This window comes from Eretmochelys imbricata, chromosome 1 (genome assembly GCF_965152235.1).
Source record: "Eretmochelys imbricata isolate rEreImb1 chromosome 1, rEreImb1.hap1, whole genome shotgun sequence".
NCBI classification, from domain to species: Eukaryota; Metazoa; Chordata; order Testudines; family Cheloniidae; genus Eretmochelys; species Eretmochelys imbricata.
In genome coordinates this window covers 45,230,148-45,256,464 of record NC_135572.1, presented here as the reverse complement: position 1 = coordinate 45,256,464, position 26,317 = coordinate 45,230,148, and the positions used below count along the sequence as shown (strand labels likewise).

The window sequence follows — 26,317 nt, the reverse complement described above, 5'->3', positions numbered from 1 at the left end:
ATTAATCCTGCCTCTTCCCAGGTCCTGAAGTGCCCTCTAAGGAAGGAAGAAGCTCTTCGTGTCTAACTGACATGAGGTGCTACTTTTGGTGGGGTGGATTTTCTGTCTCTCCTTCTTCTGTTTTTTCTTCCGTTTCCTCCTCTGTGCATTTCTTTGTCATCATTATTCCACCATCTTTCTCTTCTCCTTGCCCACAACCTATTTCTTTCCTTGTGTTTTCTTTCCCCCTCCCTCATGGTCTCCTTTTCCTCTGCTCTTCCTTCCTACCTTCCTCTTGCATCTTTTCCTCTTTTTTTCCCCTTTCTCTAAAAGATTTTCCCCCTCCACCACCTTTTGCACTTCTTTTCTCCACTCCCCATTGCAATTGCTCCCTTCCATCTCTCTGATGTGACCTCTCTTGGTGCTACTGTAGTACACATGACACGGTGTTACCTACAAGAGAGGAGGGAATGCTGCTTCTTGACTCAACACAGTGCTTCCCAGCCTCTGCTTTACAGTACCATGGAGGATTCTTTACTGAGAGTGTGCTGGGCAGTGCTATACTATGTTAACATCATTCACCTGCATAAGCATGAGCCTACAGGACAACTTGAAAAGTTCAGGCAGGTTTTATTGATATGAAAGATCCCAAAAGAGACTGTTTGTTTGTAGGAAAGATAGATGGAGAGGAGTAGAGATTGAGAGAGAGAAAGGATAAATTTTGAGATGGTCAAAATCAAAACTTTTAAATTAAACAGAGCAACCTAATTCAAAGGAACACAGTCAACTTTAAATCTAGTCCATTTCAAACAAAATCTAGTAATCTCAAACATATTTAAAAGTAACATTTGATACTACACCTGCCTTGGGTTTCCTACCAATTCCTGTGGTTTTACAGCCACAGTTTTTCTGTTTTTTAAAACATTTTTCTTTCTTCTGTTGATGAGTGAAAGACCCACAAACAGGTGTCACTGATTATACAGGAGAAAGAGTGAAAATGCCTGCTTCTCCCTTTCACTTACAGTAATATTAGGTGCTACGTGTAACAATAGTAGGTAATATGTTTTTAGACAGTAATGTGATTTTCTTTTTTCAGTTGATGCTGTCCCTTTAATATTTCCTGTGAAGGTCTATATTAATAATGGAAAAGAAAATGTTGTCATTGTAGGGTTAAATGTAATGATCCCTTTTCTTGCTCCACAGCCAGTTACCTCCTTCTACCAGTGAATCATGTGAATTTGATGACCCAAGGCTGTTGCAGAATATTGAAAGTGACCATGTAAGTCTAGTTCTCAAATGTTACTTATGTCTCAAAAATATGCTAGGTCTTTCTGTTTGCTCTCCCTGGGATGGAAGGTCATTGGCAGATTTTCTCAAGTGTGTATGATCATGTCACCTACTACTGGTGCATTCTACAGCGCATAGAAGCACTAAAGAAAGGAAGTGGGGGAGAAAAGCAGTTGAGATGAGAAGGGAGAAGAAATGGAGAACTAAAGGGGAAGAGTAAAAAAGAGGAGGGAGTGCTATCTCTGATGTTGAACTCTGACCAAACAGTGACTTTTATATGGGTAGTTTCTCTTAACAACTGTAGTTTTATAACATGGGATGGTAAGAATACTAACCACAGAGAGAGAGAGATTTTACAGGTTTAGTAATACTAGACTTTTCAGAGATGTTCCATAGATATTGTGCTATGGAAACAATTTACTTCCATTGAAAGAAGTACTGATCCTTGTAACATTGGTCCTTGATATTGACAGCATAGTGCTTTCTGCAGGTCTCACTAAATACTGCACTATCCCGAAGGCAGTCTCTGAAATTAACGTATATGGACCTGCGTGAGAGGAAGTTTAATAACAAAATGAATTTAGGCTAAGACTTCTTTTAAAAGTGACTAGTGATTTTAGGTGGCCCAGATTTGGGTGCCCAACTGGAGGTGTCTTGGAGGGGCCTTTTTTCCTCAGGTGGGAACTCAGCACTTTCTGAAATCTAAACATTGAGTTACCCAAATTCACTTTTGAAAATGTTGGTCCTTACCTTTCTCTTTAGTATCTCAGAGACTGCTACCACCCTAACTCAGAGTTTGGTTTTGTAAATTAATGGGTGCCAAGCTTAAAAAAATAAAAATGGTCAGATTAGCATTAGTAATTATACAATATTTAAAGTACAGTATTTAAAGTACTATTTGGTGAGGAATCTTTTTATTAAAAGAAGTTTTAAGGAGACATTGTGCACAACTGCATGACTTGCTCTTCTGTTTACACCTTCTAACACTTCAGAACTATAATTACAACATAATATGAATGCCTGAAGGCTTAATGAATTAATAATGATCAATGGCATAATGTACTGCTCAAGGTCATGGAGTCTGCAGATGTTTGTGGATTTCAGTTTCCATCTATTCATCAGAGAGGTAATCCAGCCAGCAGAATATATTTTATTCTTTTACTTGACCCTGCATTGCAGTAAACTGCATCAAGAAAAACTCCTGTCCCATGCACATCACCACAGCCCAGTTTGGATATCTTTACATTCTTCTGATTTTTATTTATTAGATCAGTGGTTTTCAACCTTTGGTCTGTTGTTCCCTAGGGGTTTGCAGACTATGTCTAAGGGGTCTGCAAAAGATGACTATAAAAATTTAAAAAGAAAAGGAGTACTTGTGGCACCTTAGAGACTAACAAATTTATTTGAGCTACAGCTCACTTCATCGTTTCAAGTCTCAGATCCCAGAAAAGGCATTCAGTTTTTCTGATCAAGCAAAAGTATGTGAACACCCCCATCTACAGGTCAAAACCCAGAAGTGTTGTTACCATAGAAGCCAACAGTTTAGTGCCCTTTCTCACGCTGCATCAAATGCTGTGATGAGCATGTGCAACATTTATAGCTGAATTCTGTTCAGTCTGTTTTCAGTCTAAGATTTTTATGGTAGGGGTCCATTGACCACAGGTTGAATTTCCAAATTACTGGCTTTCGGGAGCTGTTCCACAGTGCCTCAGTGACAGTACAGTCAATACAAGTACTCCTGGTGAGGACACACACTGCTGACACAGGGAGCAATGTGTAGACACGCACAGGCAAGGTAATTACTGCGGCAGCTGTATGCTGATATAAGTTAGATCAACTTAATTTTGTAGTATAGACATGGTGTTAGTCAGGAATGAGTGCAAGTTAACATCTGATGGCAGCTCAATAGTCTGTGAGAAATGTATCATTCGGTGGATGCCACAATTTACACTAATTGGTGCCTTCATTAGTAGTCCCTGAGAAAAGGCCAATTCAAATGGATTGGGGAGACTGAATTACTCTCTCAGCCTTAGAGGTGGTCCCTTAAACTAAGGATTGAGCAACACTGATGGAGCATTATGGGGAAGCTTGTATTGTCTGCCTGTGCAGTATGTGTTTTGTGCATAACTTGTGGTCCTTGGTCTCTACAGCAATCTGTGATTGCTTTTCACAAACACTAAATATACACATGTGCTCACTCATTAGCATAGCCCTTGATTTCACGCAGACTTCCCAGCCCAAGGTTGGAAGTCTAGTTTATATCCCGGAGAATGTCCTCCATCAGCCGGGGATATTGTTGTCCACCTGCATCTTCTTTAAACTTCTTAGCTCTTTTGGTCCATGGTTAACTCTGAATACTGACTGATGAACAAATCCAATTTTGACTGTCAATCAAGGAGATATTATTCCATAGAAAGTTTTCTGGGAGAAATAATTATCTGCCACTTGACATATATGGAGGGATCCTCATGACCTCTTCATTAGGTTTTCGGGGAAGAAAGAATGCCCATATTTGTCTTTCGCAGCTGCTTCCATTGGATGTTTTTGCCACAGCATCAAGGAGATTATACAGGCTGTATCCTTAGGAAAAAAGCCCTACGTTCTTATTAGAATGGAAGTAGCTGACTTTTCAAGGACTTAAAAGAATGTTTGCTGAGTATGTTAAACTGTTTATAAACTGGGTAAAATCGATTGATGGAACTTCAAAGTCGTGTATGTGTAACCCACAAACCTTCTCGGTGTTGGGTTCTGTCTCATTTAGTGGCACTGAGACCACTTAGAGAGAGAGATAAAATGAGTCTGTTCTACAGTCTTAGCTAACAGCCAGTTGGCTTTTAGCTCTTGCGGTAGAGGCTCATGCACTAAGCTTCAGAGGTCCCATCCCACCCGCCCACGACTGTGGTCTGTCGGCATTACACACGCACAGTAAATACCCACAATGCTGAGATGAGAACTAGCCCACATGCCCTGACTCTGTTCTGTTTTATCACAGGCATAAAAAAATACTGCATCATTTTCTACACTGCTAGACTTTCATCTCAATAAAACACGCAGGTGCGGATATACTGCAGTTTTTAAGAGTCTGTAGGAGGCTTCAGGGGATTGTGACACTTTTCAGGAAATAACTGCTTCAGCCCAAACTTTACCCACTCATCAGCACAAAACAATAAGAAATTGGCTTGGGAGGAAAAAGAATATATATATTTTTAAATCTGGTCCTCTGCACCCCTGCTCCACTTCCTTCTCATTGAGATGTGTAATTAAAAAAAAAACCCAGATATTCAGTAACGGCTGGCAATTTGTTAAACAATCAAATCATCTTCTCCCATGTTTGTGGGACCTTCAGACCATGACACTTAGAGGAAAATGAGTTTTGTTTGGCTATTGAGAGAGGTCAGATATGAATTATTTCTATGTCTGTGCTTGAAGGGTGCTGAATACCTTCAACTGCTAGTGACTTCATGTTTCAGGGGTGCCCAGCATTTCACAGGTCTGAGCCTCAGACAGGTGTGGTAGACATGAGAAGTGATACTTGTTCTTCTCATATTGCATTTAGAACAGTGGTTTTCAACCTGTGGTCCGTGAACCCCTGGAGGTCTGCAGACTGTCTGAGATTTCCAAAGGGGTCCACACCTCCATTTGAAATTTTGTAGGGGTCTGCAAATGAAAAAAGGTTGAAAACCACTGATTTAAAGACATTTAGCAATGGTGAGACCCAAGCCCACCTGGGACTAAAATGGATAATTGTTTTGCTAGTTGTGCGGGTGGTAGAACTGTTACCTTGTGGGTAGTAAATACAAGTCATGTGACCCTGCAAAATGTTTTGTAAGTCTTTATGAATAAACTGACTGAAAAATAAGTCAATCTACTTCCTTTCTGGAAATGTTATGAACCATGGAGCAGAACTTATATTAAATGTCACTACCAAGTTAGAGATGCATTTTAAAGTCTTTTTTCTGTTACATTTTTTGTCATTGTATCTGTCTGGAGATTCTTGGGGCTAGAAACAACGGTGCTTTATCCGCTGTGGCACACAGATGTAGATTTCCAAATCCACGACAATTAAATTGTGTACTTGTGATTGTGCGTGCACCCACTCTGCTGGCAGAGGGGATCCAGTATTAACCAAGCATGAGTTTTTGTTCCCCCTCTAGTGGCCAAACCACATAATGAGGTTTTGTAAGTCTGCCTCTGCCTCCTGATTTAACAGACCCTGCCCTTTATCTCAAGCAGTAAAGGGTCATGCTTTTAGATCAGATGGTCCTGGGTTCAGTTCCCCACACATAACCCAAGCAAGGCATCGTCATACTTGCACATCTGGATTTTTGTGAGCATGTTTCTACATGTGTTTAAAAAATCCGGACTTGCATGTGTGCATTGGATGCCATGTATATGGGTTGAGGATCTGGGCCAGGGTGTTCTTCGGTAAGGATTACATCTACCAAAGGGGTTCTCTTTTTAGGGTGAAACTTGAAAAGAAATAGATTTCTACTTCTAAGCACAAACATCAACATTAGGGTTAACCTGATTGGATGGGAATAACTGGTGCTTGGGAGACAGAAGATTGGAAGCAATGGTGCTGGTAGGAGTGGGAGCTACTAGTGGGCAGATGGGGAGCAAAACAAGATAAGAGCAAAATAAAAAAGTAGGAAAACACCCAGATATATAAAAAAGAAAAATGGGACTAGAAGAACGGTGGGAGGGGGGGGAATAGAGAGTTAAAGCAGTGGTGGCGTCTGTGCTGGGGCATGGCCCAAGGGGCTAAACAAGGAATACTCCGCTGTTAGAATTTCAGCAAGAGAGTGGTTGGGTTCTCCTCTATTAAATGAAAACCATAACTAATAATGCAGAATCTGGTAGCCTATGGGGGCAGGGGGTACACTTCAAATGGAGAATCAGAATTATAACCACAGAAGTTGTTAATGAACATGAGGCTCTTTGCCCATAATTCTGAGGTAGTATTTTGAACATTCTGTCTCCATCTTTATTGACACAATAAATATGGTGTCAGTGCTGGAACAATATAGCAAGAAAACAAATGGCAGCTGTGTGAAAGAGCTGAAGAGACAGGCCTCACTGTTTGGTGATCTGTTGCTATAGAATTGGGAGGTTGCCATGTAATCCATTGTAAACTGTGAAAACATAAAGACAGCAACAAATTAAATTGCTGGCTTCATATAAGCCAAATAGAGGAGGGGGTAGCACTTAAAACCTATGATGCGGGGGAAGGCAGGTTCAGATGGAAAGAAATTGTGAAAGTGCGTAATAGGCTGGGTAATATATTTGTTATGTGGACATCAAAGGCTTGCAGCGACAGATGCTGAAATGAGAATCCAGCAGGCTGCATATTTTGTGGAAATGGGGTATAAGTTTCACTGCTTTCATTAGCAATAACGCAGCAACTGCCTGTAACCTCCTGGACAATAAAAATTTCCATTTCTCACATTTCTTTTTGATGATACACCATCTGTTCATGTCCTTGAATGTAGTCTCTGCTCTCTGGTGTAATAATAAATTAGATGATTATTTGCTCATGATCTATCCAAATTCAGCTCAAGATGTACCCATGCAATCCCATAGGGGTCTAACGATGGGAGCCAAATTCCATTCTTAACTGTACATGGGACATTGTATATATTTTTTTTATATTGTGACTATTTTAAAGTAAAATAACCATATATGTACGAGGTGTGCTGGGTTTTTTTTCAAAGACATCTTAAGACATCTGCTTCCCAACAATTTTTGAGCTTACTTTGTTTTTAATTGAAGTGTCATGCAGTAGCTGTTGCAAGATGTTGCGACCTTAGTATTGTGAAAAAAGAGTTAGTCTGAAACCCTGCCAGTGCAAATGGATTTTACAGTTGAAGTATAATGTGGGCTGTTACTCATTACTAGTAGCTGCAAGCCCTTGCCTCTGCACGGGTATAATTAGTAAAGTCATGTGTGGCTTTTAAAATAAAAGCTGAAAATGGCTGAGAACTTAGAAGTTGGGTAGTAACAGACAGTGAATCCCACAGAGGATTGAACCTGGTCAGATTCTAAACAAAAAGTGCTCTCAACCATGCTCGTAGCTGTTTCCATCACTTTACACTGACTCAAGGCATTCTAGGCTTCAGAGAAGTTTGGGGTTATTGTCTCTGCTGGTTGTATTGTTGGGTGGATGGTTGTGTTGATTTGTGTGTGGACTGTGTTGAGCTGGGAGATTGTGTTGAACTGTGTGGGTGGGGAATGAGCGATGCATGCTGCCATCAGGGGCTCTGTGTATTTGGGGTTATTGTGTGTACTGGTTTTGGTGCTGTGTGGGTGGTTTTGAAGAATTGTGGCAGCTGGGCCAAGTATGCCACCATCTGTGCAGTCTCCTTCATACAACCAATGAAATTGTTACATGCAAATTAGCTGTAGAGTAAGGATGGTAATTGGGTGAGTTATCTATGCTATCACAATGGTCTAGGACTCTAGGCTTGGCATAAATATGTGTCTTGCTTTCACATGATTTGTAATTTGTAAAGTCAAAATGGCTAAGAACTTAAAAATTGTTCTCAGTGAATCCTGGGATTATTCAACCTGGTGATATTCTAAACAAAAAGAGCCCTCAACAATATTTGTAGCTGTTTTCTTTGCTTCACGCTGACTCAACAAACATTTTAGGCTTCAAAGAGTGACTGTCCTAGAATTATATTATTTAGGTTGTCCTTGCTGTAGAACTGCAGTTTGATGCAGAATTTTTTTTAACCTTGCCTCTGAAGCTGCACAAAATTTATATTTTTAATGGTAAAAAAGGGGCAAGGTGAGGGGAAATTATAGTAGTTGAATTACAGGACTTGGAGACAGGAACTCCAGAGTTTTAATTTTGGTTCTGTCACTTGTAGTAGGAAGAGAGCCTGAGACATAAGCCCTTGTATTAGAGGCCTGGTATGAGGCAGGAGCTGCTCACAGAATCTGGCAGATAAAGAGGAACTGATCACAGAACTAAAAGCGAATGGTAGGTTAGGTACAAGTGATCATGACTTGATCACATTTATAATGTGTAAGCAGAATAAAGTCCAGATCTCTCTGTCTCTCTCTCTCTGTATATGTACACACACACACACGGCACTTAATAGGGCCAGTTTCACAAAGCTGAAAACAATTATGAGTCAAATCAGCTGGGCAGGAAGAATTTAATAAAAAAAGGTGAATAATTGAGAATTGTTTTAAGAACACCTTACTAGATGCCCAAAAAGCCACAATCCTACAATTGAGGAAGAGGGCTGTGCTGGTTAAAAACCAACCTAGATTAGAGGGGAAGTGGAAGGCAGTTGAAAAAATATAACAAATGGAAGAAAGGGGAAGTTGACAGTAATAACTATAAATTTAAAGTTAAGAATTGTAGAAAATTGATAAGAGAAGCCAAGGGACACAAGTAGAACTCTATGACCAGAAGAGTTAAGAACAATAAAAAGGAGTTGTTAAAGTGTATTAGGAACAAAAAGAATGCTAACAATGATATTGGTCCATTACTAGCTGGAAATGGTAGAATTATCAATAATAATGCAAAAAGTCAGAAGTATGCAATAAATATTTCTGTTCTGAATTTGGGGGAAAAACAGATGATGCAGAGTGATAATGCTCTTTCCATTCCACCAGGATCGAGGGGCAATGTTAAATAGAAGGTATAAAGTTAGACATTTTAAAATCAGCAGACCCAGATAACTTGCACCCAAAAGTTTTAAAAGAGCTGGATGAGGAGCTCACTGGATGGTCAGTGTTAATTTTCAAAAAATTGGGGGAGTGGTAAATAAGGAAGAGGCTAGGTCACTGATTCAGAACAACCTGGAACACTTGGTACACTGGGCACAAGCAAATAATATGCATTTTAATATGGCTAAATGTAAATGTATACAACTGGTAACAAAGAAAGTAGGCCATAGTTACATGATGGAGGACTCTATCCTGGCAAGCAGTGACTCTGAAAAAGAGTTGGTGTCATGATGGATAATGATGGATAATCAGTTCATAGTGTGACATTGTGGCCAAAAGAACTAATGTGATCCTTGGATGCATAAACGGGAATCTCAAGTAGGAGTAGAGAGGTTATTTTACCTCTGTATTTGGCACTGGAGCAACTGCTACTGGAATATGGTATCCAGTTCTGGTGCCCAGAATTCAAGAAGGATGTTGATAAATTGGAGAGGGTTCAGAGAAAAGCCACGAGAATGATTTACAGATTAGAAAACATGCTTTATAGTGATTAGAGTCAAGGAGCTCAATCTGTTTATCTTAACAAAGAGATGGTTAAGGGGTGACTTGATTACAGTCTATAAGTACCCACCTGTGGAACAAATATTTGATAATGGGCTCTTCAGTCTGGTGGAGAAAGATATCACCCGATCCTATGGCTGGGAGTTGAAGCTAGATAAATTTAGAGTGGAACTAAGGTGTAAATTTTTAACTGTGAGGGTAATTGACCATTGGAAAAATTTACCACGGGTCATGGTGGATTCTCCATCACTGACAATTTGTAAATCCATACTGGATGTTTTTCTAAAGATCTGCTTTAGGAATTATTTTGGGGAGGTTCTGTGGCCTGTGCTATATATGAGGTCAGACTAGATGATCACAGTGGTCCCTTCTAAACTTTGAATCTATAAGTGAGTACTGGAAATCTTGGAATAATTTTTTTAATAATAAAATCTCAGGTCATTTTTATATGACCAGCTCTTATTCAACCAGGCCAGCTACTGTGCTAGTATAACCTGGCAGACCCCAGTCGTTGATGGGCAGGATCGACCCGGGGACCTCTGGAGTTTAGTGCATGAGCCTCTACCGCATGAGCTAAAAGCCAACTGGCTGTTAGCTAAGGCTGTAGAGCAGACCCATCTTATCTCTCACTTTAAGTGGTCTTGGTGCCACTAGATGGGACAGAGCAACACACCCAGGAGGTGTGTGGGTTACATATTTCCCCTAGCTGAGGAAGCGCGTCCCGAGCTTCAGAGTCTTCCCAGTTGAAATCCTGGACGAGCCCCCACTTGTTATGCCGACAAACCCCGGTTGCCGTCGAACCGGGGACCTCTGGAGCTTAGTGCATGAGCCTCTACTGCATGAACTAAAAGCCAACTGCCCATTAGGCTGTAGAGCAAACTCAATCTCTCTCTCTAAGTGGTCTCAGTGCCACTAGATATGACAGAACACCACACCCAGAAGGTGTGTAGGTTACACTAGTAGAACAGTGTAGTAGCTGATTGTGCATTTTGGGCTGTGTAAAGTTCAGGCTGAGGTTTACAAGATGGGTGAGTGTTGTTGTCCTCTACTGGCCAGCCCACAGAGAGGATAAGGAACTTACTACTGTTGTCAGCTTCAGGATTTCAGCTTCAGGATTTAGCTCAAGTCATAGTCATAGAGTCTAAGGCCAGAAGGGACCACAAGATCATCTAGTCTGACCTCCTGATGCTCCAAGACATCACAGGCCACCAGCATCCACACACTGATCCCAACAACTGAAATTAGACCAAAGTATTACAGCGCACAGGAGACTAAACAGTTGTGTGCCACAGGCAGACAATAGGAGAGACCAAGGTGCACCAATGCTCAAGGCCCCTGCAATGGCAGGAAATTGATTGAGAGAGATACACAGATGATCTCAGCAAGTAACTTGCATTTACACACTGCAGAGGAAGGCAACCCCCCTCTGAGGTCACTGCCAGTCTGACCTGGGGGAAAATTCCTTCCCAATCCCACATATGGCAATAAGTTAGACCCTGAGCATGTGAGTAAGAACTAGCCAACCAGGCACAAGAAAGAGAAAGAGAAAATGCTCGGCATGACCTCAGTAGTGAGCCCCAGTGCTGCTGAGCCCGGCCCCCAGCCTCACGAGCAACCCCGTCATACAATCCCACTCATAAATTTGTACAGCTGTCTTAGAACTAATTATAAGACTTGTGGAGACAAATAGTTTTAGCAGAGCACCTGGGCCTAATCCTATACTACATTGCTCCTTATGTGACTATTTGCACCTGTGTAAATCTGGTATAAGTGCTACCAAATCAAAATTTTTCCAGTCACTAGACCGGGATGGGCAAACTACGGCCCACGGGCCAGATACGGCCCACGAGCCGTTCTAAGCTGGCCCGCGAGCCACAACACGTGGCTCGGCCCTGCTCCGGCTCTCCGGCCGGGGTGTTGGGTCGGGCCGCACCATGTGGCTCAGCCCCACTCCAGCCGGGGCGCTGGGTCGGGGGCTGGACACCCGGCTTGGCCCCGCTCCAGCCGAGGCACTGGGTCGGTGGACGCAAAACACAGCTCTCGGAAGCCATGGCATGGCCCCGCTCCGGCTCCTACGTGCTCCAATGGGAGCTGCAGGGGCGGTGCCTGCGGATGGGGCAGCGTGCAGAATCGCCTGGCCACGCCTCTGTGTAGGAGCTGGAGAAGGGACATGCCACTGCTTCCGGGAGCCACTTGAGCTAAGTGCTGCTCGGAGCCTGCACCCCTCAGCCTCTCCCCACGCCCCGACCCCCTGCCCCAGCCCTGATCCTCCTCCCGCTTTCCAATATCCTCGATCCCAGCCCTCATCACCCTCCTGCACCCCAAATCCCTGATCCCCAACCCCACCTCTGAGCCCGCACCCCCTCCTGCACCCCAACCCCAATTTTGTGCGTATTCATGGCCCGCCATACAGTTTGTATTGCCCAATGTGGCCCTCGGGCCAAAAAGTTTGCTCACCCGTGCACTAGACCAATGATAGCATTTTATACTACTTCCTCTCCTTTCACCTTGCAAAGATGTAAATGACTACACAAGGTGCAGGGCTGTACAAGATCAAGCCTCTTTTGTTTTTTGAGTGCAAGGACAATGGTTCTGGCTTTCCAACTCTTGTGTGTGTGTATAATTTATCTGTAGATTGAGTGCTGCACACAGAATGAGAGTTCATTAGCACTGGCTCTTGATATCTCCAATATTCTAGCATGGCTGAGAGGTGAAAGAGGCAATACACTGAGTTAGAGAGTTGGGTGTTGCAGATCTAAACAGACTGAGTTCTATTTTAAAATCCAGAACGTGTCTATGTCTTGTACATTTAGTCTCCATGTAATGAAAATACCAGACTAACTTGGTAATGTTCTTTGTAGCCCACAGCTGCTCACATACAGGAGTTCCTCACTCTGCTGGCCGTGTGTCACACTGTTGTTCCTGAGAGAGATGGAAATACAATAATCTACCAGGCCTCCTCACCAGGTTGGTCATTTTCTCCTTCTTTTGTGGGTGGAGGAGAGAAGCCAAGAGCTTTTAAAAAAATGCTCTTAAATTAAAAACCATGTTTAAAAGCAAACAAAATCTCCTTTCCTGTATGACTCAAAATGGGCTTTATGGTGCCTTCAAGACACCAGCTTGCACAGAGGGTACACTATCTCCCAGAGCTCCCCATTGGACAGAGAGAGCACAGCCACTACTTCATCCTTCAGAGGTGATCCCCGCTGCTACCAGCTGCTTCTGCTGGCTTATGTAGAGGAGTGGGGCCACAACCCAAGACTTTTGCCACCCCTTTGAGGCCACTAGCCAGGTGAAACTCCATTTTTGACTCCCCCGTCCCCTTTTTGTATCCTTGTAGCAGCCAATCACAAGCTAGCCCCGTCAATGAGCTAGCAGTACCTGATTGTCCACTGCTTTGTCCTTTGTGTAGTCCTTTATGCCTGTGTGAAATGAGCGTAAACATTGCCACCGTTCTTCTTTGGCAGCATCCTGCACCCACTTTATGTAGGTGTAAATGACTACTCAGGACATGAGGCAATGAAGAATTGGGTCCAGAATTTACTGGGGCCCATGCTCCCCTCCATTCTGTGCTGTTGAGGGGAACAAAGGAGACCAGAAGGAACAGACATGACCCGCAGATTGGGACGGGGGAGTAGTTCTGTGGCAAGCTCCCCTCAATGACTGAGGGTTTTTATATAACTTGATTTTTTTATCCTACCATTTGGAGATTTGTTCAGTGCTTAATGTGGTCCAAGGAGCATGAATTCCTGTCCATGCCTCTTACCTCTCTTCAAGGAGGGATGGGTACAGGAGTGGGGTGAAGAGCCAACAACAGGAAGGCTCAGCTGTGAGCTCTGCTGCCAGGATGCGGGAAGGCTTTCCTCATGGGTATACCAGGTTCTATGGAATTGGACTTTGCAAACTCCACCGGTAGAGGGGAATTCAGACCTTGTCACTTGTCTTTCTCTAGGCTTGTTGTACATCCCACTGCCTGAGGCATTGCCTCTGAGTTCTAACTTGCAGAATTATTTGAGCTCTTCATTACTTTCCCCAGTCTCCAATAGAATATGGTGAATTTTTTTGTGGAAAGAAGTTTGTTGAGTCATTCCAGCTGAAGTTGGATTAAATATTGACGTATGTAGCTTTGATCTTCCTAATTTTCCAGACAAGTTTAAAGAAAACTTTACAGAACACGAACAGACAAACTGTGGCTCTTCAATAGTAACAGATTTAAAATTTGGTATTAAAGCGAATGTTACAATTATATAACAGAACAGGTTAAGGAAGGAGTGTCTGTACATCTGGGTATTTGGGATGTAAATGTTTAACCGGTTAACCAATAAGCATCAGTCTTATCGGTTTTGTTTAACGATTAAACTCCGCTGCCGGCCAGAGCCCAGGGCTCCACTGCCACTCTGAGGGCAGCAGCCCAGAGGGACCCTGGGCACAGGGCTGGCAGCAGAGTCCACAGGCAGGCAGCCAGGACCCCAGGTGCTGCGGCCAGCAGCTGGCAGCGGAATCCCCAGCCGCGGGCAGCGGAGTACTCAGTGGTGGGCTGTGGCTGGGATTCCCAGGTGCGGGGGCCGGCAGCAGAGCCCCGAATAAAACGTTTAACCATGTAACCGATAAAATTTGAATCAGTTACACGGTTCCTTTTTTTAACTGCTATTTACATTCCTACTGGGTATAGTGCACAGATCGGGGTGGCCAACCTGAGCCTGAAAAGGAGCCAGAATTTACCAATGTACATTGCCAAAGAGCCACAGTAATACGTCAGCAGACCCCCATTAACTTCTCCCCGCCCGCTCCCAGCGCCTCCCTCCCCGCACCTCCACTCTAGGGGGGAGGGGGAGGAGCAAGGGCACTGCAGGCTCAGGGGAGGGGGCGGGGCCTGTGGCGGAGCCAGGGATTGAGCAGTGAGCCCCCCCCGGCACACTGGAAAGTTGGCGCCTGTAGCTCCAGCCCCGGAGTCGGTGCCTGTCCAAGGAGCCGCATGTTAACCTCTGAAGAGCCCCATGTGGCTCCGGAGCCACCGGCTGGCCACCCGGCTTAGATTAGCCAGAAGTACAAAGTTTGGTTTAAAAGTCATAAAATTGATATAGTACATAATCTGCAATAACCCAAATTTAGGTTAATACATTTAACGATACAGTTTAGATATTAGCATCCAAATATTCGGGTACATCACTCATGGAAGTTTATACTAAGAGTTGATTGTGGAAAACAAATATAGCAAGGAGTATAGCTTGTCCCTCAGTAATTGAGCATTTAGGATAGGCTAATGCTTCAACAAATACAGTGCATTATATACAGAATGCCAAGTATAAAGTACATGTGTGCAGCCCTGGTAATCTATATGCAGTTTTGTAGGAGGAATGCCAGTGCAAGCATGGTGTATCTAAGGGTTATGATGGAAACTTTTTAATTGCTGCTGATGTAGCTCATCTCGGTAACAGATTTTAGACGTCTCTGATTCAGTAGCTGGTCGTTGCCTGTATCCTGGCAATGCAATGCTCAAGGGAGTAGTTTTTTTCCATTGACATCTGATTATATTTCTGATTAGTCCCCAATAAAGCAAAGCTCCTTTTATTGACAGATGAAGGGGCATTAGTGAAAGGAGCAAAAAAGCTTGGCTATGTCTTCACAGGAAGAACTCCACACTCAGTTATCATTGATGCGGTAAGTGGAGCATGTGCGGTGTACAGTAGTTTTCAAGTATATGTGCATGGGATACATCCCCTTTGTATGGTTCAAAGAGCAGCTCTGCAGGGCTCCCTCCGAGGCCATATGCAGACAGGTTTTGTCAGAGTGGGATGGGCAGAGCCAAGGATCTGTCTCGAGGTGAATCCTTGGGTCCTTCCTCAGTGGAACAGGCAAAGAGCAACAGATACTAATTGTGGCAGTAAACTGAAGCTGCCCCTATGGGATGCTTTGGGAAGCACATTCATTTGAGCTGGGCACTGGGGAGAAGATTTCCCACAAAAGAGAAAAGAGAATACATGGATTGGAACAAATATATACTTTAGTGTAATTACTTATGTAACTGTCCCTTTAATTTCTATGTCCTGGGATGTGCTAGAGCTGAATCTCTATTCTTCACTGAATGTATATCCTCCTGAAGATATGCTTTGTGTGTGTGCAGTGTATTGAACAGATTAAGGTTAATAAATGTGGACAGTTCCATTGACATAGGGCCACATTCTGATCCAGTTTACAGCCATCTGTGTGAGGTACTTTAACTCTGGATTTATACAGGTGCAACCGAGAAGGACTTGGTCCATGGGATACATCCAAGGGCTTTGGGTTTTGCTTGTTTAATGTGTAACTGTTGTGTGCTGTTCTGGATGTGCATTTGTTTTGTAAATCACCCCTTCTAGCAACAGTGTAACAAAGGCTGGATACACCCTCAAGAGGGTGGTGGTGGAGCACAGCCATCACTCTTGTAATTTCCAGGCCAGGCCTTTGTATAGATTTTTTCCTAACGGCGCCACCTTTTCTCAGTGTTATTTAGAGGAAGTCATGAAAGTTGTTAGGGATACTTCAGAACATTGTTATTTGGTTTAAAAAGCATGCTGTAGGTCCTGGATGTGCAGTGTGGTCTGGAACTGCCCAGGGCCTTCCTACCAGCTCTGCACTCGGTGCTATCACTAAAAAAGCTAAGCCCATCTGAGCACAAGACAAATCCTCCCTCCAGCACACAGCTTGCTATTTCCCCATGTTGAGTTTCCTCACACCTTCTTGTCAACTGTCTAAATGGGCCATCTTGATTATCACTACAAAAGTTTTTTTCTCCTGCTGATAATAGCTCATCTTAATTAATTAGCCTCTTACAGTTTGTATGGCAATTTCCACCTTCTCTGTATGTGTGTATATATATATATATATATCTTCCTACTATATGTTCCATTCTATGCATCCGATAAAGTGGGCTGTAGCCCACGAAAGCTTATGCTCTGATAAATTTGTTAGTCTCTAAGGTGCCACAAGTACTCCTGTTCTTTTAGCTTGAGCACTGTATCTGGGCTGTGTGATGCTGCTTCTAAGGGTAGGGAATCCTCCCTCCTTAGGCCAAGCTCTGCAGCTGCCGGTGCAGCTCTGAGGGACCTGGACCTCTGCTCTGCTACAGGATTGGTTGTGGATCCATAAACCCTTCACTTCTTTTCCCTCAGCCCACTCACACTCAACCCCAACAGTCCCTCAACACTTGCTTCGCCATGCAGTAGAATCAAACAGGTTTCACTGCATCTGTGAAATGTTGGACTTGTGCAGGGGAGGGTTGTTGGTAATACCAGGGTTTGCTCCTAAATGCGGCAATTTTCACTAGAAAATCTTAGTCTCTTTTGCATATTGGTCCTGTACATTGCAGTCTGACACATGAAATAAATGCGCACACTTTTTGGGGAGTCCTGCTTATCAGCCCTGTTCAGATAATAGAATCATAGAATCATAGAATATCAGGGTTGGAAGGGACCTCAGGAGGTCATCTAGTCCAACCGCCTGCTCAAAGCAGGACCGATCCCCAATTAAATCATCCCAGCCAGGGCTTTGTCAAGTCTGACCTTAAAAACGTCTAAGGAAGGAGATTCCACCACCTCCCTAGGTAACGCATTCCAGTGTTTCACCACCCTCCTAGTGAAAAAGTTTTTCCTAATATCCAACCTAAATCTCCCCCACTGCAACTTGAGACCATTACTCCTTGTTCTGTCATCTGCTACCACTGAGAACAGTCTAGAGCCATCCTCTTTGGACCCCCCTTTCAGGTAGTTGAAAGCAGCTATCAAATCCCCCCTCATTCTTCTCTTCCGTAGACTAAACATCCCCAGTTCCCTCAGCCTCTCCTCGTAAGTCATGTGTTCCAGTCCCCTAATCATTTTTGTTGCCCTCCGCTGGACTCTCTCGAATTTTTCCACATCCTTCTTGTAGTGTGGGGCCCAAAACTGGACACAGTACTCCAGATGAGGCCTCACCAATGTCGAATAGAGGGGAACGATCATGTCCCTCTATCTGCTGGCAATGCCCCTACTTATACATCCCAAAATGCCATTGGCCTTCTTGGCAACAAGGGCATACTGCTGACTCATATCCAGCTTCTCGTCCACTGTAACCCCTAGGTCCTTTTCCGCAGAACTGCTGCCTAGCCATTCGGTCCCTAGTCTGTAGCGATGCATTGGATTCTTCCGTCCTAAGTGCAGGACTCTGCACTTGTCCTTGTTGAACCTCATCAGATTTCTTTTGGCCCAATCCTCTAATTTGTCTAGGTCCCTCTGTATCCTATCCCTACCCTCCAGCGTATCTACCTCTCCTCCCAGTTTAGTATCATCTGCAAACTTGCTGAGGGTGCAATCCACACCATCCTCCAGATCATTTATGAAGATATTGAACAAAACCGGCCCGAGGTCCGCCCCTTGGGGCACTCCACTTGATACCGGCTGCCAACTAGACATGGAGACATTGATCACTACCCATTGAGCCCGACAATCTAGCCAACTTTCTATCCACCTTATAGTGCATTCATCCAGCCCATACTTCTTTAACTTGCTGACAAGAATACTGTGGGAGACCATGTCAAAAGCTTTGCTAAAGTCAAGGAATAACATGTCCACCACTTTCCCCTCATCCACAGAGCCAGTTATCTCGTCATAGAAGGCAATTCGATTAGTCAGGCATGACTTGCCCTTGGTGAATCCATGCTGACTGTTCCTGATCACTTTCCTCTCCTCTAAGTGCTTCAGAATTGATTCCTTGAGGACCTGCTCCATTATTTTTCCAGGGACTGAGGAGAGGCTGACTGACCTGTAGTTCCCAGGATCCTCCTTCTTCCCTTTTTTAAAGATGGGTACTAGATTAGCCTTTTTCCAGTTGTCTGGGACTTCCCCCGATTGCCCTGAGTTTTCAAAGATAATGGCCAATGGCTCTGCAATCACATCCGCCAACTCCTTTAGCACTCTCGGATGCAACGGATCCGGCCCCATGGACTTGTGCACGTCCAGCTTTTCTAAATAGTCCCAAACCGCTTCTTTCTCCACAGAGGGCTGGTCACCTCCTCCCCATGCTGTGCTGCCCAGTGCAGTAGTCTGGGAGCTGACGTTGTTCGTGAAGACAGAGGCAAAAAAAGCATTGAGTACATTAGCTTTTTCCACATCCTCTGTCACTAGGTTGCCTCCCTCATTCAGTAAGGGGCCCACACTTTCCTTGGCTTTCTTCTTGTTGCTAACATACCTGAAGAAACCGTTCTTGTTACTCTTAACATCTCTTGCTAGCTGCAACTCCAGGTGTGATTTGGCCTTCCTGATTTCACTCCTGCATGCCCAAGCAATATTTTTACACTCATCCCTGGCCATTTGTCCAATCTTCCACTTCTTGGAAGCTTCTTTTTTGTATTTAAGATCAGCAAGGATTTCACTGTTAAGCCAAGCTGGTTGCCTGCCATATTTACTATTCTTTCTACACATCGGGATGGTTTGTCCCTGTAACCTCAATAAGGATTCTTTAAAATACAGCCAGCTCTCCTGGACTCCTTTCCCCCTCATGTTATTCTCCCAGGGGATCTTGCCCATCAGTTCCCTGAGGGAGTCAAAGTCTGCTTTTCTGAAGTCCAGGGTCTGTATTCTGCTGCTTTTCTTTCTTCCTTGTGTCAGGATCCTGAACTCGACCATCTCATGGTCACTGCCTCCCAGGTTCCCATCCACTTTTGCTTCCCCTACTAATTCTTCCCGGTTTGTGAGCAGCAGGCCAAGAAGAGCTCTGCCCCTAGTTGGTTCCTCCAGCACTTGCACCAGGAAATTGTCCCCTACATTTTCCAAAAACTTCCTGGATTGTCTGTGCAACGCTGTATTGCTCTCCCAGCAGATATCAGGGTGATTGAAGTCTCCCATGAGAACCAAGGCATGCGATCTAGTAACTTCTGCGAGTTGCCGGAAAAAAGCCTCGTGCACCTCATCCCTCTGGTCTGGTGGTCTATGGTAGACTCCCACCACGACATCACCCTTGTTGCTCACAGTTCTGAACTTAATCCAGAAACTCTCAGGTTTTTCTGCAGTTTCATACTTGAGCTCTGAGCAGTCATACTGCTCTCTTACATACAGTGCGACTCCCCCACCTTTTCTGCCCTGCCTGTCCTTCCTGAACAGCTTATATCCATCCATGACAGTACTCCATTCATATGAGTTATCCCACCAAGTCTCTGTTATTCCAATCACATCATAATTCCTTGACTTTGCCAGGACTTCCAGTTCTCCCTGCTTGTTTCCCAGGCTTTGTGCATTTGTGTATAGGCACTTGAGATAACCCGCTGATAGCCCCTCTTTCTCAGTATGAGGCAGGAGCCCTCGCCTCTCACGTGCCCCTGCTCGTGCTTCCTCCTGGTATCCCACTTCCCCACTTACCTCAGGGCTTTGGTCTCCTTCCCCCGGTGAACCTAGTTTAAAGCCCTCCTCACTAGGTTAGCCAGCCATGGTAACGTCTCTGCTTCTGCTGGGAAAATTTTTATCCAGGTGGTCCATATTTGAACCCTTTCCTTATGTCAACGGCCTTTACTTAGCAGGTTTAAATGCTTAGTCTTTTTTTAAAGCATATTTATGTGCACGCAAAGATTGGGAGCTAGAATTTCCTCTGTTATATAGATGCAACCCCGCTAAAATCTGTGACTGCAGGCTCATAAAGTAATAAAGAAATTGAAAGTCACTGGAGTTGTACAGGTGCAAGTGAGGGCTGAATTTGCCACTTCACAGTTAGACTGAAATAGGACAGTATACCTCTTTAACCAGGAGAGGGAGCTATCATCACATCACATTTGAAATCATGTGACATGGGCATTTGAAAATCATGATGCTTCTATATATATATGCATCATTCACATCATCTTAATTTTCTGTACAATGTATTTTTCTGCAGCTGGGGAAAGAGGAAGCCTTTGAAATTCTTAATGTGCTGGAGTTTTCTAGGTAAGTTATTTCTGCAGATATTAAATAAATGCAAAGCAGCAAATAAAAGAGAAAATGTGCTAGTAACATTACAAATGATCAGGTTCACTGGAATTTAAAGAAATTATAGTTGGTTGGCTAGTTAAATCATCCATTTTCCTTTAGATTTGCCGTTGCCCTCAATCTGGGATGAATAAATTGCTCCTTTTTACAAATGGGAATTAGAGGTCTAGTGGTTAGATATGGAAGTAGGGGTCAAGGGACATTTTTTCTAGTTCTAGCTCTGTCAGAGACTTTCAATGTGACCTTAGCAGATCACTTCACTTCTCTGTGCCTAAATTTCCTCACCTGTAAAATGGGGCTAATGATTCTCACCTAGCCTTAGTAATATGCTTCGAGAATGTCAGATGAAAAGCACTGTATAAGTTCAAAATATAGTTCATAATTTCCACGCAAGTAGAGGGAATCTCCCACTTGAGGGAAATTTCATGCCTTTTTTGGGAGCAGCCTGACCACCCATATTCCAGTCTCTATTCTGCTTCCCAGCAGGAGAGACTTCAGGTCTAATTCTCATTTACACTAAGGATCCTTTGCACCACTCTGGCTGTATAAGAGAACCTTAGCATAACAGGCACTTGATAGATTCTCCCTCTGCTGAGAAGATGGAGATGTTTCGTGCTTTGCGCCTGGGTTTGTGTTGTACCAGTCAGACTGAGTTTTTCTGCCACTTCTAATGCCTGGCCCCCCTCAGTTCTGTCGGCCAAGGCCAGGTTTGACTCAGCTGTTGCTTGGGCCTTCTTTGTTACCTATTTCTGTGGCAAGCTGACTTGGCCTGCTGAGGAGGAAGAGGATGGTGAGGGGGAAGGGTGGCTAGGTTGTGTTTCCCTCTTCCTTGCCTTCTCTGAATGTTCCTCAGATGTGTCCCCATGGCTCTCACTGGGTCTTGTGCATGTCTGGACTTGCTTTGTGACCTCCATAAAGGGAGTGAAGTCATCATCCAGGGACCCAAGCACTGGGAGTAGAAGGGTTTCTGGACACAGAAATTCCCTGAATCTTTTGACTACAGGGGTCTTTTCTGACCCTTTATGGATTCTCTTTGGGCCCACAGGTAGAATTCTCTCTTGTTGTTATTCTGTCCCTCCCTCATCCATAGTAGCATCTTACTCCAGCAAAGAGGATGAGGTTGCTTACACAATTCCAGGACCCAGGCGGGGGTGGAAGCTCCCCTGGCGTATTAGTTTGCTGCAGAGTTTCTGAACTATTTTTGATAAAAGAGTGTCCTACATATCTGCTATGAGTAGGAGACTCAACAGGGCAGAGCCTGTGAGGAGAAAGTTCAGTCCAAGAGACAAGGAAGACAAATACTCTCCCATGTACTTTATCTTATTGGACTTACCAGGAGTCCTGCTTCATTCCATGTGGTGATTGAAGATGCACACAGAAGGAAGCAGAGTTCTACAAAAAACTGTTTTTTTTTTGTTTGTTTTTAAAAAGGTTGTAAAGTGAAGTACTGAAAAGGCAGGACATGCCAAGGCTAAGATAGCTCAGAAACTCCTTACTCTATCCCCTTGTGCCTGTGTATTTACAATATATTTTAATTCCACCATTACATTCTGTTGTTTCCAAAATATCCTCAGAATTTCAACCAAACTGAGGCTCTGAACTAAGCGCCATGTCTCATTTATTATTAGGGGCCTGCTAAATTCGTGGCCATGAAAAATATGTCAAGGACCGTGAAATCTGGTCTCCCCCCGAGAAATCTGGTCTTTTGTGTGCTTTTAATCTATACTATACCGATTTCACGGGGGAGACCATTGTTTCTCAAATTGTGAGTCCTGACCCAAAAGGGAGTTGCAAGGGGGTCACACGGTTATTTTAGCGGGGTCGCGGTATTGCTACCCTTACCACTGTGCTGCTACCTTCAGAGCTGGGCAGCCGGAGAGTGGCAGCTGCTGACTGAGGGCCCAGATCTGCAGGCAGCAGCGCAGAAGGAAGGGTGGCAATACCATACCAGGCCATCCTTATTTCTGCGCTGCTGCTGGCAGCAACTCTGCCTTCAGGGCTGGGCTCCTGGCCAGCAGCCGCCGCTCTCTAACTGCCCAGCTCTGAAGGCAGCACCGCCGCCAGCAGCAGTGCAGAAGTAAGGGCAGCAGTGCCACAACTCACCCTGCAACAACCTTGCGACACCCCCCCCCCCGCACTCGTTTTTGGGTCAGGACCCCTACAATTACACCACCATGAAATTTCAGATTTAAATAGCTGAAATCATGAAATTTATGATTTTTTAAATCCTATGACTGTGAAGTTGACCAAAATGGACTGTGAATTTGGTAGGACCCTATTCATTACATACCCCTGCTTCATTCACGGGACCCAATTCTCCACTCTGTTTTATGCCAGTCTAACTTGTTTGATTTCATTGGGTTTAGACTGAAGTAAAAGTCTTGTAGAGAAGTGGAGACTCAAACCTGGTACTGAATGTGTGTGCACAAGGGGCAGAGTTAAAGTTGCAGGGGAGAGTTAAGGTTGTGTGACCAATCTTAACTTTGACATTTCCTGACTTGTGTATGCTCTACTTTGAAATCCTAGTGTTCTTTTTACGTAGTTTGTTTTATTTTGGATATAAGTGTAAAGGTAATTATTTGCTAGGAAAGTTTGTCTGAATCTTTAGTGCACAGATTGCTACTGGGAAGAGGCACAAAACTCCATGTGGTGGGAGATTCTGTCTAGCTTTGTAGAGTGTCAGATGAACCAATCCATTTTTTTTGGAAATTGGGGGGGAAATTCACAAAATGCAATTTACTAGTAAGGCAAAATTAGTGTTTTTAAGAGGAACATGAAAGTCGCCATTGTTCACTCCTTTATATGTTTTGAAGAACCCTGCATTAATTTGTTGCATAATTTCTCCTAAAGCAGGAGGTTTGTTTGCATAGTTTACAGTGTGCTGATAGTATTCTTTTTATTGGCATTTTGCCAGGGTTTATGAAATCAGCCTTCTTGCTTCATCTGTGGGAACAGTGCCTAGGTCCCTTAATAACATACATAAAACTTAGAAGTGAAAAACACCCATTAAGTCATCTAATTGATACCCCTGCCAGTGCAGGATTGTTCCCTACAGTATATTCGTGAATGTCCAGTTAGAAATGATTCAAGTGATTACCACCACTTCCTATGGGAGACTGTTCTGCCATCTAATATACCCCAAACCCAGTTTTCCTAACATTCAGCCAAATTGTTTTTCATTTTTATCCCATTACTCCTAGTTATACCTGCTTAAACAATTCTACCAATTCTTATTCCTTCTTGGGGTCAAAAATACATAAGGTAGATAGAGTGTTAGCATATCCATGGTAATTTAACTCTTTCCTCATATGCTTTTATTCTTTTCTTGCAAGTAAATCTTTATAATCATTTTTGTTGCTCTTCTCTGAATTCCCTCCAAACTGTTGATATTTTTCTAGTGTCTTTTGCTGTCCAAAGTTAAAGGTGTTGCCTTGCCATATACAACAGTGATATTACCTCCAGCCTTGTTACACACACAGAGACACATAGAATCATAGGACTGGAAGGGACCTCGAGAGGTCATCTAGTCCAGTCCCCTGCACCCATGGCAGGACTAAGTATTATCTGGACCATCCCTGACAGGTTTTTGTCCAACCTGCTCTTAAAAAACTCCAAGGATGGAGATTCCACAACTTCCTTGGACACTTTACTCAGGTGCTTAACCACTCTGAAAGTTAGGAAGTTTTCCTAATGTCCAACCTAAACCTCCCTTGCTGCAATTTAAGCCCATTGCTTCTTGTCCTATCCTCAGACTTAAGAAAAATGATTTTTCTCCCTCCTCCTTGTAACAACCTTTTATGTACTTGAAAACTGTTATCATGCTCCTCTCAGTCTTCTCTTTTCCAGACTAAACAAAACCAATTTTTTCAATCTCCCCTCATAGGTCATGTTTTCTAGACCTTTAATCATAGAATCATAGAATATCAGGGTTGGAAGGGACCTCAGGAGGTCATCTAGTCCAACCCCCTGCTCAAAGCAGGACCGATCCCCAATTAAATCATCCCAGCCAGGGCTTTGTCAAGCCTGACCTTAAAAACTTCTAAGGAAGGAGATTCTACCACCTCCCTAGGTAACGCATTCCAGTGTTTCACCACCCTCCTAGTGAAAAAGTTTTTCCTAATATCCAACCTAAACCTCACCCACTGCAACTTGAGACTATTACTCCTTGTCCTGTCATCTTCTACCACTGAGAATAGTCTAGAACCATCCTCTTTGGAACCACCTCTCAGGTAGTTGAAAGCAGCTATCAAATCCCCCCTCATTCTTCTCTTCTGCAGACTAAACAATCCCAGTTCCCTCAGCCTCTCCTCATAAGTCATGTGTTCCAGACCCCTAATCATTTTTGTTGCCCTTCGCTGGACTCTCTCGAATTTTTCCACATCCTTCTTGTAGTGTGGGGCCCAAAACTGGACACAGTACTCCAGATGAGGCCTCACCAATGTCGAATAGAGGGGAACGATCACATCCCTCGATCTGCTCGCTATGCTCCTACTTATACATCCCAAAATGCCAATGGCCTTCTTGGCAACAAGGGCACACTGTTGACTCATATCCAGCTTCTCGTCCACGGTCACCCCTAGGTCCTTTTCCGCAGAACTGCTGCCTAGCCATTCGGTCCCTAGTCTGTACTGGTGCATTGGATTCTTCCGTCCTAAGTGCAGGACCCTGCACTTATCCTTGTTGAACCTCATCAGATTTCTTTTGGCCCAATCCTCCAATTTGTCTAGGTCCCTCTGTATCCTATCCCTACCTGCCACCGTATCTACCACTCTTCCTAGTTTAGTATCATCCGCAAATTTGCTGAGAGTGCAATCCACACCATCCTCCAGATCATTTATGAAGATATTGAACAAAACCGGCCCGAGGACCGACCCTTGGGGCACTCCACTTGATACCGGCTGCCATCTAGACATGGAGCCATTGATCACTCCCCGTTGAGCCCGACAATCTAGCCAACTTTCTACCCACCTTATAGTGCATTCATCCAGCCCATACTTCTTTAACTTGCTGACAAGAATACTGTAGGAGACCGTGTCAAAAGCTTTGCTAAAGTCAAGAAACAATACATCCACTACTTTCCCTTCATCCACAGAACCAGTAATCTCATCAATGAAGGCGATTAGATTAGTCAGGCATGACCTTCCCTTGGTGAATCCATGCTGACTGTTCCTGATCCCTTTCCTCTCATGTAAGTGCTTCAGGATTGATTCCTTGAGGACCTGCTCCATGATTTTTCCGGGGACTGAGGTGAGGCTGACTGGCCTGTAGTTCCCAGGATCCTCCTTCTTCCCTTTTTTAAAGATGGGCACTACATTAGCCTTTTTCCAGTCGTCCGGGGCTTCCCCCGATCGCCATGAGTTTTCAAAGATAATGGCCAATGGCTTTGCAATCACAGCCGCCAACTCCTTTAGCACTCTCGGATGCAACGCATCCGGCCCCATGGATTTGTGCACATCCAGCTTTTCTAAATAGTTCCTAACCACTTCTTTCTCCACAGAGGGCTGGCCACCTCCTCCCCATGCTGTGCTGCCCAGCACAGCAGTCTGGGAGCTGACGTTGTTCGTGAAGACAGAGGCAAAAAAAGCATTGAGTACATCAGCTTTTTCCACATCCTCTGTCACTAGGTTGCCTCCCTCATTCAGTAAGGGGCCCACACTTTCCTTGGCTTTCTTCTTGTTGCCAACATACCTGAAGAAACCCTTCTTGTTACTCTTAACATCTCTTGCTAGCTGCAGCTCCAGGTGCGATTTGACCCTCCTGATTTCATTCCTACATGCCCGAGCAACATTTTTGTACTCTTCCCTGGTCATTTGTCCAATCTTCCACTTCTTGTAAGCTTCTTT

The 26,317-nt window shown here is 44.0% G+C and overlaps 1 protein-coding gene across 2 annotated transcripts in view; it reads left to right on the top strand.

Moving 5' to 3' along the window:
- Positions 1 to 26,317, top strand: part of ATP8A2 (ATPase phospholipid transporting 8A2) — a 668,324-nt gene that overhangs the window by 161,020 nt on the left and 480,987 nt on the right. For both annotated transcript variants that reach the window (XM_077809582.1, XM_077809591.1), the window contains 4 exons: positions 1,183 to 1,258; positions 12,369 to 12,474; positions 15,086 to 15,168; positions 20,383 to 20,432. In XM_077809582.1, coding sequence (XP_077665708.1) covers positions 1,183 to 1,258; positions 12,369 to 12,474; positions 15,086 to 15,168; positions 20,383 to 20,432 — 315 coding nt within the window. The remainder of the gene's footprint in view (positions 1 to 1,182; positions 1,259 to 12,368; positions 12,475 to 15,085; positions 15,169 to 20,382; positions 20,433 to 26,317) is intronic.